Source organism: Rutilus rutilus (genome assembly GCF_951802725.1).
Source record: "Rutilus rutilus genome assembly, chromosome: 16".
NCBI lineage: Eukaryota > Metazoa > Chordata > Actinopteri > Cypriniformes > Leuciscidae > Rutilus > Rutilus rutilus.
The window spans coordinates 36,854,207-36,873,909 of NC_140224.1; the positions used below are offsets into that span (position 1 = coordinate 36,854,207).

The 19,703-nt window shown below is 38.2% G+C and overlaps 2 protein-coding genes across 3 annotated transcripts in view; both read right to left on the reverse strand.

The window, feature by feature from the left end:
- The window catches only part of sec31b (SEC31 homolog B, COPII coat complex component), a 40,784-nt gene extending 24,329 nt beyond the window's left edge, over window positions 1-16,455 (reverse strand). Inside the window, exons 1-17 of one of the 2 annotated variants that reach the window (XM_084434049.1) lie at window positions 16,326-16,455; window positions 15,743-15,835; window positions 15,497-15,620; window positions 13,499-13,697; window positions 13,005-13,100; window positions 11,837-11,977; window positions 10,885-11,027; window positions 10,700-10,799; window positions 9,464-9,625; window positions 9,096-9,248; window positions 6,164-6,376; window positions 5,081-5,155; window positions 3,785-3,871; window positions 3,604-3,706; window positions 1,818-1,996; window positions 1,449-1,575; window positions 984-1,129 (exon numbers count right to left, since the gene is read on the reverse strand). In XM_084434049.1, coding sequence (XP_084290175.1) covers window positions 984-1,129; window positions 1,449-1,575; window positions 1,818-1,996; window positions 3,604-3,706; window positions 3,785-3,871; window positions 5,081-5,155; window positions 6,164-6,376; window positions 9,096-9,248; window positions 9,464-9,625; window positions 10,700-10,799; window positions 10,885-11,027; window positions 11,837-11,977; window positions 13,005-13,100; window positions 13,499-13,697; window positions 15,497-15,620; window positions 15,743-15,821 — 2,127 coding nt within the window. In that variant the 5' untranslated portion in view covers window positions 15,822-15,835; window positions 16,326-16,455. Of the gene's footprint in view, window positions 1-983; window positions 1,130-1,448; window positions 1,576-1,817; window positions 1,997-3,603; window positions 3,707-3,784; window positions 3,872-5,080; window positions 5,156-6,163; window positions 6,377-9,095; window positions 9,249-9,463; window positions 9,626-10,699; window positions 10,800-10,884; window positions 11,028-11,836; window positions 11,978-13,004; window positions 13,101-13,498; window positions 13,698-15,496; window positions 15,621-15,742; window positions 15,836-16,147 lie in introns of both variants that reach the window. The other variant, XM_084434050.1, reaches the window with a different exon arrangement.
- A 435-nt stretch (window positions 16,456-16,890) lies between these two features.
- The window catches only part of ndufb8 (NADH:ubiquinone oxidoreductase subunit B8), a 3,279-nt gene continuing 466 nt past the window's right edge, over window positions 16,891-19,703 (reverse strand). Inside the window, exons 2-5 of the mRNA XM_084434154.1 lie at window positions 19,420-19,546; window positions 19,211-19,310; window positions 18,287-18,442; window positions 16,891-17,053 (exon numbers count right to left, since the gene is read on the reverse strand). Coding sequence (XP_084290280.1) covers window positions 16,961-17,053; window positions 18,287-18,442; window positions 19,211-19,310; window positions 19,420-19,546 — 476 coding nt within the window. The 3' untranslated portion in view covers window positions 16,891-16,960. The remainder of the gene's footprint in view (window positions 17,054-18,286; window positions 18,443-19,210; window positions 19,311-19,419; window positions 19,547-19,703) is intronic.

Sequence of the window (19,703 nt, forward strand, 5' to 3'; positions counted from 1 at the left end):
TTGATTGATTAGACGCGTCGCGTCTAGTGTGGACAGACAAATTATTTGTCGCTGGAATCCTAGCGCGTCCATCGCGTCTGATTAGGACACGGTGTAAGTAGTCAAGTAGTCAGTAGTCAGACCTTTGTTTCAGTAGTCATGTCAAAGCAATAACTAAATCAGCATACTATCATCTGAAAAATATTGCAAGAATTAGATGCTTTGTTTCCAGACAAGACTTAGAGAAACTTGTTCATGCTTTCATCACCAGCAGGGTGGATTACTGTAATGGACTCCTCACTGGCCTTCCCAAAAAGACCATAAGACAGTTGCAGCTCATACAGAACGCTGCCGCCAGGATTCTGAGCAGAACCAGAAAATATGAACATATCACACCAGTCCTCAGGTCTTTACACTGGCTCCCAGTTAAATTTAGGATTGATTTTAAAGTATTATTACTGGTATATAAATCATTCAATGGCCTAGGACCTAAATACATTGCAGATATGCTCACTGAATATAAACCCAACAGATCACTCAGATCATTAGGATCATATCAGCTAGAAATACCAAGGGTTCACTCTAAGCATGGCGAGTCCGCTTTTAGCTATTATGCTGGAACCAGCTTCCAGAGGAGATCAGATGTGCTCCTACTGTAGTCACATTCACATCCAGACTCAAAACACATCTGTTTAACTATGCATTTAATGAATGAGCACTGTGCCAATGTTCGTCCGACTGTTTGTACTGTATTTTATTTTGTATTTTTCTAAACTGTTTTAATTATTCTTATTTCTTTTTATTATTTTAATTTCTTCTATGTAAAGCACTTTGAATTGCCATTGTGTATGAAATGTGCTATATAAATAAACTTGCCTTGCCTTGCCTTGCCTAAGTAGGCGAATTGGGACGCAGCAGATGTGTATTGTGAAAGGCGCAATACAAACAAATGTGAATAGAATCCTGAGACATATATAAGTGTGTGTGTGTGATGGTGCCGTGACCTCGAGCGCGAGCGGAGACGAGCAGTCTCTCTGTGACGTCCAGCACTCCACCAGACGCTCGATGTTCCCGGAGCAGATGAAGCACAGACAGGCTTGCAGACGGTGTTTCTCTGAGCCTTCAGCGTCCAGGCGAGCTCCTAGAGTATCTGAACACACACACACACACACACACACCTGTCAATCACTCCAAAACAACACACACTCTGTTATATGCTTATAGTGATGCAGAAACTTGCTTGTCAACAGTGGCAGACTAATTAAGACTATTACAGGCAGGGAGACGTGCGTGTTTCGCATGTACAGTATATTCAGGTAGCATGTGCATGTATAGGAATGTTACGTTTATTTGTGTATGTATGTGTACATATGTATATATCATTAATAACTGCAGAAGGAATTATAACTTGTTTTCTCATAATGACAGGGAGCCGCTGATGTGAGCGGCGACTCTCGGCATGATCTCACCGCAGAGAGAAGCGAACTCCTCTGGGTTAGCGTAGGTTAGCAGAGCCGCTAGCGCCTCCTTCCAGTTCTCCAGCTCACAGCTCTGGACGATATTACACCAGTTCTGCGTCACCACTGACGAGATCAGCTGAGGACGACAATCACTCATCAAAACACATTCATTACAATTATAATAAATAAAAAGAAGAATTATTATTATTATTATTATCTTTACCATTAAAATATTATATAAAAAAAATAGCAACTAAACAATGATAGAGATGATACTGATGCAAACAAATTATAAAAATGATGTTGCAATGAATAAATAAATACCAGTTACAGGGGAAAGTTTCCACAAGTGAGTGATGTACAGATGTAAACGGTTACCATGGAGACGCTGTTGGTCTGGCGGGTGAGGTAGCGCTGCTGGGTCTTCTTCAGTAGCTCCTCCCCTCCGCTGATTGACAGCAGGATGGCCTCTGCGAAACGCCCGTCACTCAAGCACAGGTCCACCGCGCCCTCGAAGTTCCCCACCAACAGAGCCTGACTGATCAACCCGTCCGTGTCTACACACACCACCACACACACGTGAGCACAATCACAAATCAGAACTAGTTATTTCTAGTTATTACTAGGGCTGCCCCTAATGATCGACTAACCGTTACACGACCAAAATGTTATTAATCGCAGAAAAAAATCAAAAAAATCAAAAGAAGTGTTGAAATCCCGCAGGCTGTAACGGACAGATTGTTAATGTTCATTTATCGACCTCAAATATGTTAATCTAGACAAATGTGCGCTATTATTAGGCATATCTCCAAGTGTTTGTGTGGAGCGTGTTTACTCGATGTTATATACAGGCGCCGTCGCCATCACTTGAGTTTAACTTAAAGGGGTGGTTGATTCTGATTTGACTTTTATAGCTTTAGTTAGTGTGTAATGTTGCTGTTTGAGCATAAACAACATCTGCAAAGTTACAACGCTCAAAGTTCACAGCAAAGGGAGATATTTGCTTTTAAAGTAATCGCTTTTTAAGGACTACAAGAAACGGCTGGTAGAGACTACACGAGCTTCCTCCCGGGTTAGTGACATCACAAACCCTAAAATTTACATAAACCCCGCCCCCTGAACACGATTTATAGATGATCAAGACAGAATATGCTAATCAATGACTTGAAGATAACTACACATCAGCTTCATGAATTCATCAACTAACCATTCAGAAATGTCCCGTTGCTTCTACATGTTGTCACTTCTTCTTGAGTCTCTCCATCATTGTCTGAATCCGGTTTGAACATAAAAGGCTAAAGGTTTTTGAAATGTTCAGTGCATGTGTGTGTGAGTGCAAGCTGTTGTAGCTCCGCCCTCTGTGCCGGGAGCAGCAGCTCATTTGCATTTAAAGGGACAGACACAAAACGGTGCGTTTTTGCTCACCCTCAAAAAGTGACGATTTTAACATGTTATATACAAATATCTGTGGGGTATTTTGAGCTGAGACTTCACACACACACTCTGGGGACATCAGAGACTTACTTTACATCTTGTGAAAAGGGCATTATACCCCCCCTTTAAAGTTCTCTGTCATTTTTGGTCATACAGACAAGAGTAATGCAAACTTTAAATGATCTCCTTTTATTTCTGTAAACTCCTAAAACGTTGTGCTTTTGTAAAATAATGGCGCTTTCTGTCGATTCGGTCTTGAACTTCAGCGCATCATCACATAATGAACCGAAACTCAGCGTATACTGGTCTCACAGACATGAGAAATATATCTATAGAAAGCTTGAAATTGTTACATTTCAATGAACATAAATATTCTCAGATTATGTAATCCGTATGAAACGAGCATATAGGCGGAGACGTCGAGTCAGCATCGTGACCTAATAGACGAAAACACCGAAAACATTACCAATACATGCTTTAAATGTTTAGACAGTCGCATTTTGTTTATTCACAACACATTCATAATCATTACGTTTGCCGGTGCGCTGTGGCTTTATGTTTGAATTTGAGCACTGATTAGACTATACAGATTTTATATAGGCAAATAAAAGCGCATTATGATGATTTATGGCTTAATATAAGCGCGATTAGTCGACTAATGGCTTAAATGAACGACTACTAGTCAGGGCAGCCCTGGTTATTTGAATGCATGTGATTTGTAGATGCTCACCTGAGGAGACGGGGATCTGGAAGGGCTCTTTGTCCTTCTCTTTCTTTGGTAGTTGATGGAAGAAATCAGCAGGAGACTCACGGCCCGACGAACCGTCTGCTCTCTGAATGCACGAGAAACTAAATCATGATTCATAATCCAATAAAACGACGTGTTGAATGAGTGTGTAACTGTATCTGACCTGATCAGAGAGAGTCTGCATCTTCTCAGCCAGATCGTTCACATCTAAACCGTTGGGTTGAAGCGTCCTCGACAAACACGCCGAGATCTGTGCAAATACACAAGTGAACACACTGAAAACATGCATATAGTGGTAACACTTTACAATAATGGACTGTCTGTGTGTGTGTGTGTGTGTTTGATCTGAGATCTGTGCAAATACACAAGTGAACACACTGAAAAACATGCATATAGTGGTAACACTTTACAATAATGGACTGTCTGTGTGTGTGTGTGTGTGTGTGTGTTTGATCTGAGATCTGTGCAAATACACAAGTGAACACACTGAAAAACATGCATATAGTGGTAACACTTTACAATAATGGACTGTCTGTGTGTGTGTGTGTGTGTGTGTGTGTGTGTGTTTGATCTGAGATCTGTGCAAATACACAAGTGAACACACTGAAAAAAATGCATATAGTGGTAACACTTTACAATAATGGACTGTCTGTGTGTGTGTGTGTGTTTGATCTGAGATCTGTGCAAATACACAAGTGAACACACTGAAAAACATGCATATAGTGGTAACACTTTACAATAATGGACTGTCTGTGTGTGTGTGTGTGTGTTTGATCTGAGATCTGTGCAAATACACAAGTGAACACACTGAAAAACATGCATATAGTGGTAACACTTTACAATAATGGACTGTCTGTGTGTGTGTGTGTGTGTTTGATCTGAGATCTGTGCAAATACACAAGTGAACACACTGAAAAACATGCATATAGTGGTAACACTTTACAATAATGGACTGTCTGTGTGTGTGTGTGTGTGTTTGATCTGAGATCTGTGCAAATACACAAGTGAACACACTGAAAAACATGCATATAGTGGTAACACTTTACAATAATGTTCATTAGTTAACTACATTAGTTAGCATGAACTAATAATGAACTGCAGTTATACAGCATTTATTAATCTTTGTTCATTTCAACATTTACTAATACTTAATTAAAATCTTGCTAACATTAGTTAATGCACTGTGAACTAGCATGAACTAACAGCAAACAGCTGTATTTTTATTAAGTAAGGTTAACAAGGTTTAATAAATATAGTAACAAATGTTAGTTAATACATTAACTAATGTTAACTAATGAACCTTATTGTAAAGGGTTATCCATATAGTTTTATTCCAGGGATTTTTTCATAATTTTATTTGGGATTTTTCCCATGCAAAACACAACGTGCAATAATGAGGTGGGGTAAGATGTGTCAGTGGGTAAACTGTGTCACTCCTCTGTCCTGTATTCGGCTTTACCTTCCTCTGCAGCTCGTCTTTACTGAAGCCCAGGAGCCGCAGAAACTTCACTCGCGCTTCATCTTCGAAATTCACCTGTTAAAAACACGAAAACACTTGAACAGGACTATATCATTAATATATTCTAAATTCATAAATTCTCTAAAGTCCCCATGCATTTAAAACAGTCTCTCTCTACCGCCAGTACTCTGATGACATCATTCTGTCTGATTTTCTGTCCAATCAAATGCTCTCAAGCATCCGAAGCATCCCACCGCAAACATTAGGGTTTCACGCTTAATCGGATTAAATCAAATTAAAAGTGCGATTTAATTAAATAAATATATCCGTGTTTCGGAGTGAAGCGCGTCACTGTTTTCAGCATCTCAACGTGATTACGTAATGTGTGTCGCATCGCAGAGCTAGTGCAAGACGAGCATTTGTGCTTAAGAAGCATATAAATGTTTATTTTTCGTTATAAAATAGCCGATGGTTTGTCTAGATAAGACTCTTATTAAGCCGTTAGACCCCACTGAAGTCACTATCTGGAGGAAAATCCTGGAATCCTGAAATCCTAAAACCTTAATTTCTTTTCAAACTGAAGAAAGAAAGACATGAACATCTCGGATGACGTGGGGGAGAGTAAATTATCAGGACATTTTAAATCAAATTTCAAATTTAATTTAATAATTCAGAGAAACACAGTAGAAAATGCAGAGTTGAATAAAGTCTTTATATTTGCACACAAAAAGTATTCTCGTCACTTGATAAACTTCAGGTTGAGCCGCTGGAGTCACTTGGACTATTTTAAACATTGTCTTTACTAACTTTCTGGGCTGGCAGATATCGATTACAGAGAAGAGCCTATGGAGGAGTGAGACAGCTCTCAGATTTAATCAGAAATATCTTAATTCGTGTTCTGAAGATGAACGAAAGTCTTACGGGGTTGAACAACATGAGGGAGAGTAATTACTGACAGAGTTTTCATTATTGGGTGAACTAACCCTTTAAGGCAGTGTTTCCCATGCATTTCACTGAGTTTGTGTTTCACAGAATAAAACAGGGCTGGAATGACATTAGGATTTAGGATGTGTAAATGTTTACCATGAGGAACCTCCATATGTCCTGCTCGGCGTCAGACGGGGCGCTCGTGATCTTACTGTGGCAGTAGTTGGTGAAGGACCCAGACTGCAGAACGGCCTGGAGCTCGCTGGAGCGCTGGAGGAACTCCGTCTCTGTGGTCACCTGACTCACCTGTACCTGTCGAGGCTGACCCGGCACTGTAGGGTTCTCAAACGTCACCAGCTTCCCACCGAACTGGAAGAGATAGAAGCGAGTAGAGTCAGATTAAGCGTGCCTTTCCTGTAGCTCAAACAGTAGAGTGTTGGTGCTTGCAACGCCAAGGTCATGGGTTCGATTCCCAGGGAAAGCAAGAACTGATAATGTAAATGTGTATCTTGAAGTGCAATTTAAGTCGCTTTGGATAAAAACTAGGGGTGGGGAAAAAAATCGATTCTTAGATGAATCGCGATTCGGGACGTGGACGATTCTGAATCGATTCACAAATGTCAAAAAGCGATTTTCAAAAAAAAAAAAAAAAAAAAAAATTTATAACGTAACATTGAAGGAACGCAAAAGGCGGAACTCTGAAGCGGACGTGCAGTGCGCGGACAGTCTGTGGCGTGCACATAACAGAGGCGCGCACATAACAGACGCATGATGGCTGAGCGCCAAATCCGAACGGCACCAGAGAATGTCTTCGTTAAAAGCTAACGTATGGAACATTGGCAATTTCATTGTGATCTATTTAGTATTTTTTTGTATGAGAGCTAATTTCTGTATTGTTTAGTTTTCACATCAATATGCTGTGTAAACCGATCTGATCTGTATGCAATATGTGCAATGCCAGTCACAAAAAGTTACATTTTGACTGTTAGTTACTCTCTGCAGATGTTCATTCACTTTCTTTGCTATTTTTGATTGTGGTATACAGCAAACATTTCAAGTCATAACTCTTTATTATTTAGTTGTGTATAAGTCAAGAGTGACTTTGTATGTTACTAATTATTCAGAATATGCATAAGTCCACAAGCATTATACGTTATGATAGCTTCTGGTACATAATTCTATATTTTTGAACGAAAACTGTTTGTGAATTTGCTACAGCAAAATGTTTTTGTTTTTTTTTTGTCTGAAGGATTATATTGCTCATTGGAAATTACAAGAGGATGTTGGTTAGAAGTCTATTATTAAATGCTAGAGATGCAGAATATGCTGAAGTTTGTATTAATTTACTACAAGTTTGCTGCTAGTACAGGCACACATTTATTTTCCTGTTGGTTCTCAGCAATGTTGGGACATATGCTGGCAAATGTAACCTTACAGTTGACTTGCCAAATCACTTCCATTTGTTTTATTAATACAATTAATATAGGAAGTATTGGAAGTAAGTTCGTTATGGGTCATCATAAATACTTTGCTTTAAAAGTACCAAGTAAAAATATTTTTTCAATGTTTTTGATAAAAGGCACTTCCCTGAGAATTGAACTTAATAAATGTGAAAAAGACACTTTAATGTCTCCGTTTGTCATTCTGTATTGCAAAGCAGATGAGAGTAGATCATGATCAGAAACCTGATTAGAAATCATTATGAATAAAATCGAATTGTTTTGAATCGAAAATCTTTTTGAATCGAAAATCGATTTTGAATCGAATCGTGGCCTCAAGAATCGGAATCGAATCGAATCGTGAGATGGTAAAAGATTCCCACCCCTAATAAAAACGTCTGCCTAAATGTAAAATGTGCCGCACAAGTGCTGAAAAGTGAAGCCCAAGCGCCTCGATCGCCCCCCTTAAACATGTGCATGAACACACTTTTAATGTCTTAAGGCGAGACACATTGTTTGTTTTTTTTACTGGTCAATTTTGAGATTTTTGGATATTTGTCTTCAATAACGTCTTCTTTCAGACTTGTGGTGAAAAAAAGTCAGAAATACACATTTAGGTCTTCATTTTACTGCACTGTGTCTGTTTGCGTCTGTAGATTTCTCATAAATTCAACAAAAGTTGGCGTTCTTAATCAACACGTGCTCCACGATCACTGTCTACTCCCTGTCATCACACACCGCTGGAAAGCTTTCTCTCTCCTGTACAATGCTGTCGGATCCAAATATGGTCATTTCCTTTTTATCAGCAACCAATCGTGAAAGTAAAAGGGCTGAATGCGCAATCTCATTGGCTGATGATAAATCTTTAAAGCCCGTTTTCTCAACATGACTTTTCTCTCATTCTCCAAGTCTGAAATCTCCACTTCAGCAGCACCTATACACACCAAACTTTCCAGTCTTGTGCCTAGTTATATTATGAAGACATTTACAGAGGGATTTGTAAATATATTATTCCTAGCCTGATTTATATAACATTTTATTCCAAAAAACATGGCGAAAATCATTTTTTTAAGGCTATTGACAGTATATTCTGATTTACAGGATAACAAAAGTAGATATCCATAAATCCCTTTCCCATCTAATATGTGAACACAATGAAAAAATAACTTTTAACCTGGCTTTATCCAATACTCAGATTTCGTCTTTAAAATATATGCAAATTAGCGCATATTTAATTAGATATAGCCTAATTTGCATATTTAAACATTAAATTACAGAAAACTTGTAATACATTTTTTTCTCATCTTAATGTAGGTAATCAACTGGGAAAGTTTCATGGTGATATCTGCTAGTTAAAATTTTTACCCCATTCACCTGTAGTGTCTCGCCTTAAACTTAACAAACTGAGGCTGTAAACCGGGAGTGTGACGTCATGATCGACAGCCTCTCTAAACGAAGTCACTGAGGCACAGATGGACTTATTGGGAGGAGATTGGAGCTTTGACTTTAATTTCTATAACTGTTTATTTCACACTGACATGAGTTGCTCTGCAGTAAACTTCGTAGTAACCGTTTCTGCGGGAGTGTGTGTGTGTGTGTGTGTGTGTGTGAGAGTGTGGACAGGACCTTAATATCCCTGAAATACTCACAGCGAAAGAGGCGCCGACAGGCCTTCGCACCCACTTGGGTGGCTTTGTCAGCGGAGGGATGATGGTGGTCTCGACTGTGGGTTGAGGCATTTGCAGAGGCGGAAGAGCTTGACCGGTTCCAAACGGGTCGTTGGTGTCAAACGAAGCCGAGATCTAAGAGGAGAAACTGATGATTAAAGGGAATGTTCACCCAAAAATGACAATTAGTCCATCTAATTTAATGTCATATACACCTAAGATGACTTCAGGGTGAGTCATCACTTCAGGGTGAGTAAATCATGGGCTAATTTTCATTTTTGGGTGAACATTCCCTTTAAAGCCACAAACAGATCGACATTCCTCAGAAAGAGTGTGTAAAACACACACACCTGGTCCACCGTGCTGTGCTGATGCTGCTGAAGACGCCCACCCATAACCGAGTACACACTGATCCGCCCGTCAAACGATGCGGCTGACAGGAGGGCGGGGTTACGCGGACACCACTGCACATCGAAGCACCACTGATTGGCTGTTGGCAGCTCGTAAATCACCTGAAACACCAGAGACACCAGAGACAAGGCATGATGGTCAATTAATGTGGAAAGTGATCCAGAGATCCCACACTAATGGATTTCTATGATTTAATTAATTAATAATCCCATAAACAAAATGAAGAAATTACTACTGCCATACATATTAGTATTGTAATTTAATAGTAATATAAAATAATTATATTATTGTTCTTAAATACTTTTAAAGAAGTAATATTTCTTCATTTGTTTTTATTTAGTAATTGTAATATTTTATTTTGTAATAATAATAATAATAATAATAATATTATTATTATTTCATAGCCATACTGATAAAAGATTATTTTATATAATTTAACAATAATAACATGTATATATATATATATAATAAAAACGTATTATTATTGTTAGTATAATTTCACAGATATATTTAATTTTGTAATATTTTTAAACTGTGATCAGTTTTAAGATTCATATTTTGTTTGTTCTGTCTGTGAAAATTAAATGTTTGAATAGATTCAATTCAGAGGCATAAATATTAATATTGTAATTTTTACAGTTGTAATGTAAAATAATTATTACATTATTTTTCTTGTTAATTTGTTTTTATTTAATAATAATAATAATAATAATTATTATTATTATTATTATTATTATTATTATTTCATAGCCATACTGATAACAGATTATTTAATAAAATAAAATAAAATAAAATAATATATTTTATTAAACATTTTATGTAATATAAAATATATGATTATTGTTAGAATAATTTCACAGATCCATTTAATTTTGCAATTTTTTAAACTGTGATCTGTTTTAAGGTTCATATTTTGTTTGTTCATACCGTGTCTGTAAAAATGGAATGTTAACAGATAGAAAATAGATCAAAATATTAATCATACAAAAATGACCCAGTAGTGACCTCTAAAGGCAGAGCACGATGACCTCTAAAGGCAGAGCAACGTCAAAGTCATGGGTTCGATCCTCAGGGAATGCATGAAATGATCAAGAACGCGAGGCAAGTCATTTATGATAGAAGTGCATGGACGTAAATGTCATGTAAATGTAATAAAGCAGTTGTGATTGACGGACCTCTCCGGTGTTCGGGTTCCAGCACAGGATCCGGTTGTCTTTGCCGCTGCTCAGCAGAAGCTCTGGATCGGCTTGACTCCATGAGATGGACAGAATTCCTCTGGAACATTAAAAGGACGTCACACGTGTGCAGGAGCATGAAAGCAGCTCATAGAGACGTGGACTTTAGGGAGGCGAGTCTCTACCTGGTGTGGTTCTCCAGGACTTTGAGTGGCGAGGTCGCAAACCGCAGGTCCCACATCTGGATCACGGGAAGCCTGTCGTCCTCGGATGCCAGAACCAGCTGAGTGGCCACATCTGGATGCCACAACATCCCAGAGCAGTGCATCTGACAATACAAATAATAATGCATTTTATTTATAATGCACTTTTCTTATACCCAAAGCGCTACAAGTACAGTACAAAAGTACATCCGTAAAAGAAGATTAAGAAAACTGCAACAGGTACAATATACATCCGGTGTCTCCAATTAAGACATAAAACACTATCTTAAAAAGATGGGATTTTAACTGTTTCTTAAAGGGGGGGTATAATGCCCTTTTCACGAGATGTAAAGTAAGTCTCTGATGTCCCCAGAGTGTGTGTGAAGTTTCAGCTCAAAATACCCCACAGATATTTTTATATAGCATGTCACTTTTTGAGGGTGAGCAAAAACACACAGTTTTGTGTGTGTCCCTTTAAATGCAAATGAGCTGCTGCTCCCAGGACAGGGGGCGGAGCTACAAGAGCTTGTGTCCTTAAAATTTCTAAAACTTTTAGCCTTTTATGTTCAAACCGGAGTCAGACAAAGATGGAGAGACTCAAGAAGTGCAAATGAGCTGCTGCTCCCGGCACAGAGGGCGGAGCATGTATATATTTAATCAAAATGTGTTATTTATATATAATATAAATTATATATATATATATATACAGTATATACATGCAAATATTTTTAAATATATACATGCATGTGTGTATTTATATATACAAAATAATTATACACAGCACACACACATATATTATGTAACACAAACTTTTATTTTGCATGCGATTAATCGTTGCCCAGCACTAATTTTTGGATTCTGTGGTGAAATATGACCTGCACATGTTTTTTACCCATCGGCTCGTACAAGCGTTCGGTGTCGAGGGTGTTCTTACCCTGTTGCTGTGGTCACTGATTTTGATGATGGGCTCGTTCTTCCTCAGATCCCAGACCACGGCTTTCCCGCTGGGATTGGCGGATGCCAGTATGTGCGGCACTTGACTGTTCCACGCCACCACGCTCACGTCCTCCGCTGGCTGCGACATGCACAAGCACACGGATAAAACCACCGCAATGTCTGAGACTTTCCCACAAACCACCAGCTGAAGCTGAGCATCCAAAACAACAAACCCCAGCAAAGACACACTACTTTCTGAACACTCTGCAGACGAATAGTCTCAGAATTGTTTTTTTTAGGTAGTAAACCATTGTTTAGTGTCAGTAAGTGCCCCTATTATGCTATTATTAAAGGCTCATAATGTTGTTTAAGAGTCTCCTACAATAGTTCTACACAAACACTTTAATGTCCTCATAATCTGCACTGCAGCGTCAGCTCTTTCCTCTCAGTGTCTGAAACACTTCCATCAAGGATTCAGGCTCTCTAAGCTCCGCCTCTCTGAGAGCTGCTCTGCTCTGATTGGTCAGGAAGCAAACGCTCATTATCATATCTGAATCTCAGCTCTTGATCACAGTGATACGAACAGTGACGATGGCGTGGGTTTTACCGTATCAATCTCAGAAAACAGCGTCTTCTCCACATGAACAACACGAACCAAACTCTCCCAGTCTCAGATGCACTACAGTGTTTGAGGGCGGAGCTAAGAGACGCTGCTCAGCCAATCAACACCAGAGGCTGGCATTATGCAAATAAGTTACAAACCTACGCAAGTTTGATCAAGGTTTGATTAGGAAGTGAGACTGGAATTACTGACGGCTCGTTTCAAGCAGTTCAGAATCACTTCCTTCTTTTAGGAGACAAAAAGTCCATTTATCTTTTAACCTTTGAACCGTATACATTCACAAACAGCTTTATTACACACTGGATGAAAGGTCATATCTGAAAAAGCATAATAGGGGCACAAAGAGATGCTAGAAAAGAGGTTAATCAAACCCAAACCACACACACACACACACACACACACACACACACACACACCAGCACCTTCATCTTACCTCACTGAGCTAAAGGAACAGAGAGACAAATGCATTCACTTTACCATCAAATGATACTACGAACACTGACGACACAAAACGCTTCAAAGAATCAAGAACAATCGTCCACACCTGTGACTTGGTGCCCGGTGTCATCGGATTACTGAAGTTGTTCAAATCCCAGATGTATATTTCCGAATCATTGGCTCCTGATGCGATGAGATTACTCTGACGGAGAGGGAAAACACATGAGCGTTCGCGACTGCTTTTCTCACTTAGTATTTTTGTCTTGTTTCCAGTCCAAATATAAAACAAAATATTAAATCAAGATGCATTTACTTAAGAAGTAAAACGCCATTACGATATTATGTCTTGTTTTCTGGGGAAATAATAAAAAATTAAGTGAGTTGTTGCTTAAAAAAAGCAAAATTATAATAATAATAATAATAATAATAAACTCGCTTAGTTTTGTTTCCTTCCCCCAGAAAACAGCACATAATATCTTATGTCACTTTACTCATCTAGTAAATGCATCTTGATTTAAGAATCTTTAGATATTTGGACTGGAAACAAGACAGTTTTGCAGATGCGACGCGAGTGTATCTGAAGCGAGACGCGAGCTCCACCTGGAAGCGGTTGTAGTCGAGGGCGTGCACGGGCCCCGTGTGTTTGTTGGACTGTCCGATCACGGCGTCTTCGCTCGCGGAGAGAATAGCGTCCGGGCCGAAGACGGTCACGCTCCCGTTCTCACTGCCTCCGATGAGCCGCCCCGATGACCCCGACGTCACGTCCATATCAAACGCCACCCAGATCAGACTGTGAAACCTGCCAACACACACACACACACACCGAGATCATCACAAATACACACACACCAGGACACTTTACACACATATAGCATTCAAATTAATGTCTGATCATTTATAGCTGTTTCTAAATGTCATAATCATTTGTTAACAAGCAAGTATTCATTACTTCGATGAGCTCATTGTTTCTGCCTGAAATTATTACATTGTTTAAATTAATACATTTTTAGCTAACTGTGATTTTGTATATGTACATTTCTGAAATGCATAACTTATACAGTCAAACTTCTGCTGTAAAAAGGGTCATTATTCAGATCAGTGTTGATTCAGTTCAGTCCAATAACTGTGTAAAGTTGAGCTGAAATGAGTTCAATTCATGCAACTCTACAGAAGACAATAGTGTCGGCATTGAGGAATAAATACACAAATCCCAAGTTCTTTCAATAACCTAAATAAAGTATTATCTAGCATAATATTTACACAGCATTTGCATTTATGCTCAAATGCAGCAAATCTCTCAAAATTGTGACTTTAGCATTTTGTGCACAATGAGTGATAACTAACTTCATTTAGTCAAAGGTTGCGACCCTGACAATTCAATGAGCTCCTTTTTGTGCAAAGCGAAATATGAATATATAGTGACATTTAACTCTTTAAAGCAGCTGCAGTGAACCTGACAACTGCGTGAACAACACACACACCCGAGAGAAGAACTGGAAATGCCATTATAACAACATGCCAGTGTGAGAAAATGTGACAATCTGAAAAGGTCCCAGTCGCAGTAAATGGACGGATCAGTGAGAGTGACACACACCACAGGCGTGTCAGAAACGTGTTCACACAAGCGCGTTTGTGTGTGTTAGATCATGCGGAGAACGCAGAATGACGACACTAAAATAATCCTGCGGTTAAACCTGTATTTCTGCTATTGAATCGTTGCTGGGGAAGAAAGTTATTAACATAAACATAAATATGTTTCAAAGTAATGCACATCAACAAGAGAAGCTGGAGAACGTCTGCAAACTGATGTAAAATCATCACTTTCAAGTAGTGGCTCATGAATGTGTTCGGTTCAGTGTGGAGAGCGACTGTGATCGTAAAGCTTCTAAACACACCCAGTCATTAAAACTAAACTAGATAAATTACTCTGTTTAAAAGAAGATGTGAGACGTGTTTGGCTGTGCAAAAGTCAACGCAACAATACTAGTGTGTGAGGTTATTGTGCGTTTTCAATTTAATTTTATGTAACAATACAAAAAACAACTCAAAGTTTTGCCGTTTAAAAAGAAAAGATGTTGAAACTTCCATATATTATATATATATATATATATATATATATATATATATATATATATATATATACATATATACTAACACTCAAAAGTTTGGGGTCAATACGTTTTAGTTCAATATTTTATTCAGCAAAGGACGCATTACATTGATCAAAAGTGACAGTAAAGACATTTATAATGTTACAAAATATGCTGTTCTTTTATGAATAAAAATAAACTTGAGGAAATCTGAAGCAGCAAAACTGTTTTCAACACTGATAATAATCATAAATGTTTCTTGATCATCAAATCATCATATTAGAGTGATTTGTGAAGGATCATGTGACACTGAAGACTGGAGTAATGATGCTGGACATTCAGCTTTGATCACAGGAATGAATGATATTTTACTATATATTAACCGCTGTGTTCAAATCTAAAAATATTTCACAATTTGTACAGTATTTTTGATCTTGGCGCAGCAGAAGAACACATTAAAACATGTTACCGACCCCAAACGTCTGAGCGCTGGTGTACAGAAACGCACCTGTTGGAGGTGGGCAGAGTTCCTCTGAGCTTCATGTCCATGGATGTATCGGCAAAATCCATCTCGAAGATCTCCAGAACGGAGCTGGTGTTGAAGGACGCGTCGAGCTGCTGCGCTGCAGTGCCTGGGGACATGACAAAGTGAAGAAACTGAGATTATTATTCAAGCATTTTAAATGAAACTCGCTGTCATCCACTGCTGCACACTGGCTGACAGGTGAACACACACACACATACACCTGTATACCTAAGGCCAGGTATGTGGGATGCTGTCTCGCAGGACTCCATGCCTGAGAGGCCGTCCTGAGGATCTCCTTCACCCTCATCTTCCTCCAAACTCCTGAAAGAACAAGAAGGACATGATGTGATTTACCTGTCAGCACTTAAAATGACATTCCTCTGCACTAACAAGGCCATATCAGCCTAAAGAACCTTAATATTATGTCAGATAACAGTACTAACAGAAAGTGCTAGCACATTTCCGCAATAATCCTCAAAGAAATCACAAACAGACTCGGGTATGAGTGTGTGAAATACAGCATATATTATTTCTCAGACTCAAATGATCTGATTATTTTGTCATCCTTTTAAAGTATATGTGTAATAAATGTCGTGTGGAGGTCATTCAGAGCAGAAGTATATGTATAATCACGTTTTATTCCTGATCAGCTGCTCCTAGCGTTAGCATTAGCATCAACCTGCTGTTGACTATCTGCGCTTCAAAACACACCAACACACCGATCAGACCACAATAGCACACAATAAAACATCAGAATCTCGAGTTTGTCCTAAATAGGCCAAATTATGCTAAGTGCTGTCAGTGTACTTACGGTTGTTGGTGATTATTAGTCTCGTTTGTGTGTTGATGAGAGTTCAGTCAGCGGCGCTCCTCGCGACACTCATGGAGAATGTAGTCCTGTGCGGAGTTGTAGTCCAGTACGGCAGCCGGCGAGGGACATTACGTACGAAACGATTAAAACTCAAACCTCTTCTGCTCGACTCGGTTTATCTTTCTACTAATGCCAACATTTCAAAATTAATAAATACAATTTAAATAGATAAATAAGGCCAATAGTGCCCATCCAAAATGTTTACTATATATTTAATATTTTATATTGAGAGATTTTATCCCCAAATCTAGAGCCAAAAGTAAAAAAAAGCCAGCTAAACTTGAATTATACACAACTATATTGATTTGAAGTATTATGGTGTTTAACACTATGTTATTTAGAAATACTTTACTGCCATAAAGTGAATAAAAACTATTGAAAATAAAATGAATAAAAGTACAATTTTAAATATGAAATGATCTGGCACACATCATAAAAAAAGAAACCCTGATGACAGTTTAAGTCTCATTTGAATGAAAAGTAGAAGCATGGAAGAAATAACAAGTTTTCAGTTTAAGTTAACTTTATTAGAGACAGAAATATACACAAGTTATGGAACAGACAGGCTTCTAGCATTAGATTTCATAATGAGTGACAGGTTCTGGTTGTTTCTCCGGGTCTCCACCTCTCTCCAGATACAGGTTGTTGTAAGGATACTGTTTTGGTGCCTGGAAAGAGAAAGACGATATTCATAAGATTTATGGAAAGCTTGTGAACATTATTTTCAGGCAGAATGATGATCCACAATTAATTTTCATGTTGTTTTTTAACCTCTTAAGTGCCACCGTCCCACCTGCCCATATATTTTTACAACAATAATATCTTAGTAAAAACCTAAAGTAATATCGACAAACTATATATCATTTGAAAGCTTACAATCTCTAGTTTTCATATTTGGTGGCTGTTTTTAAAAATAATTTAATTCAATTTGCAACGAGAATATTTCATATTCATTAGGCGTGTTTAGGCCTTTATTTTGAAATAGAAATAAACATGAAAAATCATGAAAGACTGGTAGAAACCTCAGTTTGTTTTCATGCCAAGAGCTCAAAAGACAACACCAATTCAATTTTATGAGAAAAAAAAAAGGTCGATTTGTAATGCGGCAGCGGGCTATAACGCACATGTGCTCTTTTTGTGTGTTTTTTCGAGGTTGAAATCAAATCAAATACTGCCAAACCACCCATACTATTTCTGAATAGGATGTATACTTCATAAATTGTATGAAAATGATTGAAATACATGGTTCAGATCACTCAAAACATATATGAAAATGGAGGCACCCTTATATGGTCAGTAGGAAGCTTGGCCGTCTAGTGAAAAAGTCTGGTACTGCGCCCAAATAAAATCTTACTGAAAGCTCTTTTTTTTTTAGGCTTTTAAGGCTTTAATGTTCTTGCAGTTTTAGAGTAAAATATATTTTGTAATATATATATTTTATATAAAATATAAATAATAATATTTTTTACACTGTATATTTTCATAAACTCAAACTTGTATAACTTTTTTTTTCTTTCATAATTTATTTCACTTCTACAATAATCTGACAAATGTCTTCTTTAAAACAAGACCAACAATATGTCTATATTCCAAAGCATTCCTGAATTACAACCATTTAAGTTTGGATAGTGATTTTCATGTCTATGCGAAAAAAAGGGGTTGACAGTTCAGGGGTTAAGACTATTTGGCAAGTCAATAACACAATTTACCTTTACACAAAGTGATAAAAGAAAAAGTAATGACAGACAATAGACATGCATGTGTGTGTATTTATATATACAAAATAAGTATACACAGTACACACACATATATTATGTAAACACAAACTTTTATTTTGGATGCGATTAATCGTTGCCCAGCGCTAGTTCACGTAAACTGCTCATCGCTGTCCCTCTACTCACCACAGGCTGGTAACTGGGGAACATCTCGCCCAAGCCGAACATCAGCACCATGAAGCCCACGAAGCCCAGCAGGGTGTTACGCATGGTTCTCCAGTCCACAGGGCTCGGAGACGTGTCAACCCTGTTCCTGATGTACATGTCAAAGTCATAGTGCATCTGCAACACACACAGAAACCGTCACAAAACAGCCACTAATCTGAGAACCCCATGAGACGTGGACAATTTCAAAGACAGCGCATTAACATCTTGATTATACTTGATGCATTCAATCGGACACTTGATATCTATGCATTCAAACACACCTTACAGGGATAGTTCACCCAAAAATTACATTTCTGTCATTAATTACTCAACCTTTATTCAACAATCAAAGGTTGAACCACTGTAGTCACATGGACTATTTTAACGATGTCTTTACTACCTTTCTGGGCCTTGAAAGTTGCAATGATCCTATCCTATGTTCCTATGTGGGGTCAAAAATATCTTAATTTGTGTTACGAAGATGATTTATGGGGCTTATGGGCTTGAAACGACTTGAGCGTGAGTAATTAAAGAGAGAAATTTCATTTTTGGGTGAACTAAAACCCTTTAATATCAAATTTGAGTGTTTTCAAATTTTAATGTGTTCTCCTACCGTACAAAAATGGTTCTAGATCTAAATTAGTTTGAGCTCTTCAGTTACTACATCTTACATATTAAAGGCTCAGATATACCACATATTTATACAAATAGTCAGCATGTTGGCAAAACTGCACGGTGCTTTAAACATTATATGCTGTCGTTCTTCTCTGCTTCAAAAAGCATGCAATGCAATGAAAAAGTGTGCATGCTGGAATGGTGCAAAGTGTTTTTGTGAAGGTAATACCCAATGCATGTGTGCAATGATGTCACTTGCATGAACCAGGGTTTATAAGGGATTCTTACCGGCTCTCCCCAGTTCCTCCTCAGATCAGGATGGTCCCACTGATACCAGGGGTCTCTCTCATGCTGCGATCGGTCCGGCAGCATCGGGTAATCACCATGCCTGCGCAACGACAGTGCAAACATATTTAAACACATCACCAGTCATTCAACATTTAGGTAGGAAAACACATTATCTATTCAAAGTGTGTGAACGTTAGACAGATACTCACCCCTGGCCGTCATCGGGAAAGGGCTGGTAATCTTCCAGCGTCATGTTGTATTTCTTGGCCGCTGCCGCTCTCTCTTCTGGGGTTTTTGGGTACGGGCCGGGAAGCATGTCCTTCGAACCACCAGAGGCTGCAAAAACACAACATAAAACATTCACACAACACTTCATTTATAACACCTGTGTTCTCCAGACAACCTTAGTCACGTTAAAATGCATATTAAATGTAGACATATTATTATGCATTATCTAGTTTAATAAATTCATTAGGCTAAATCTGTAATATGA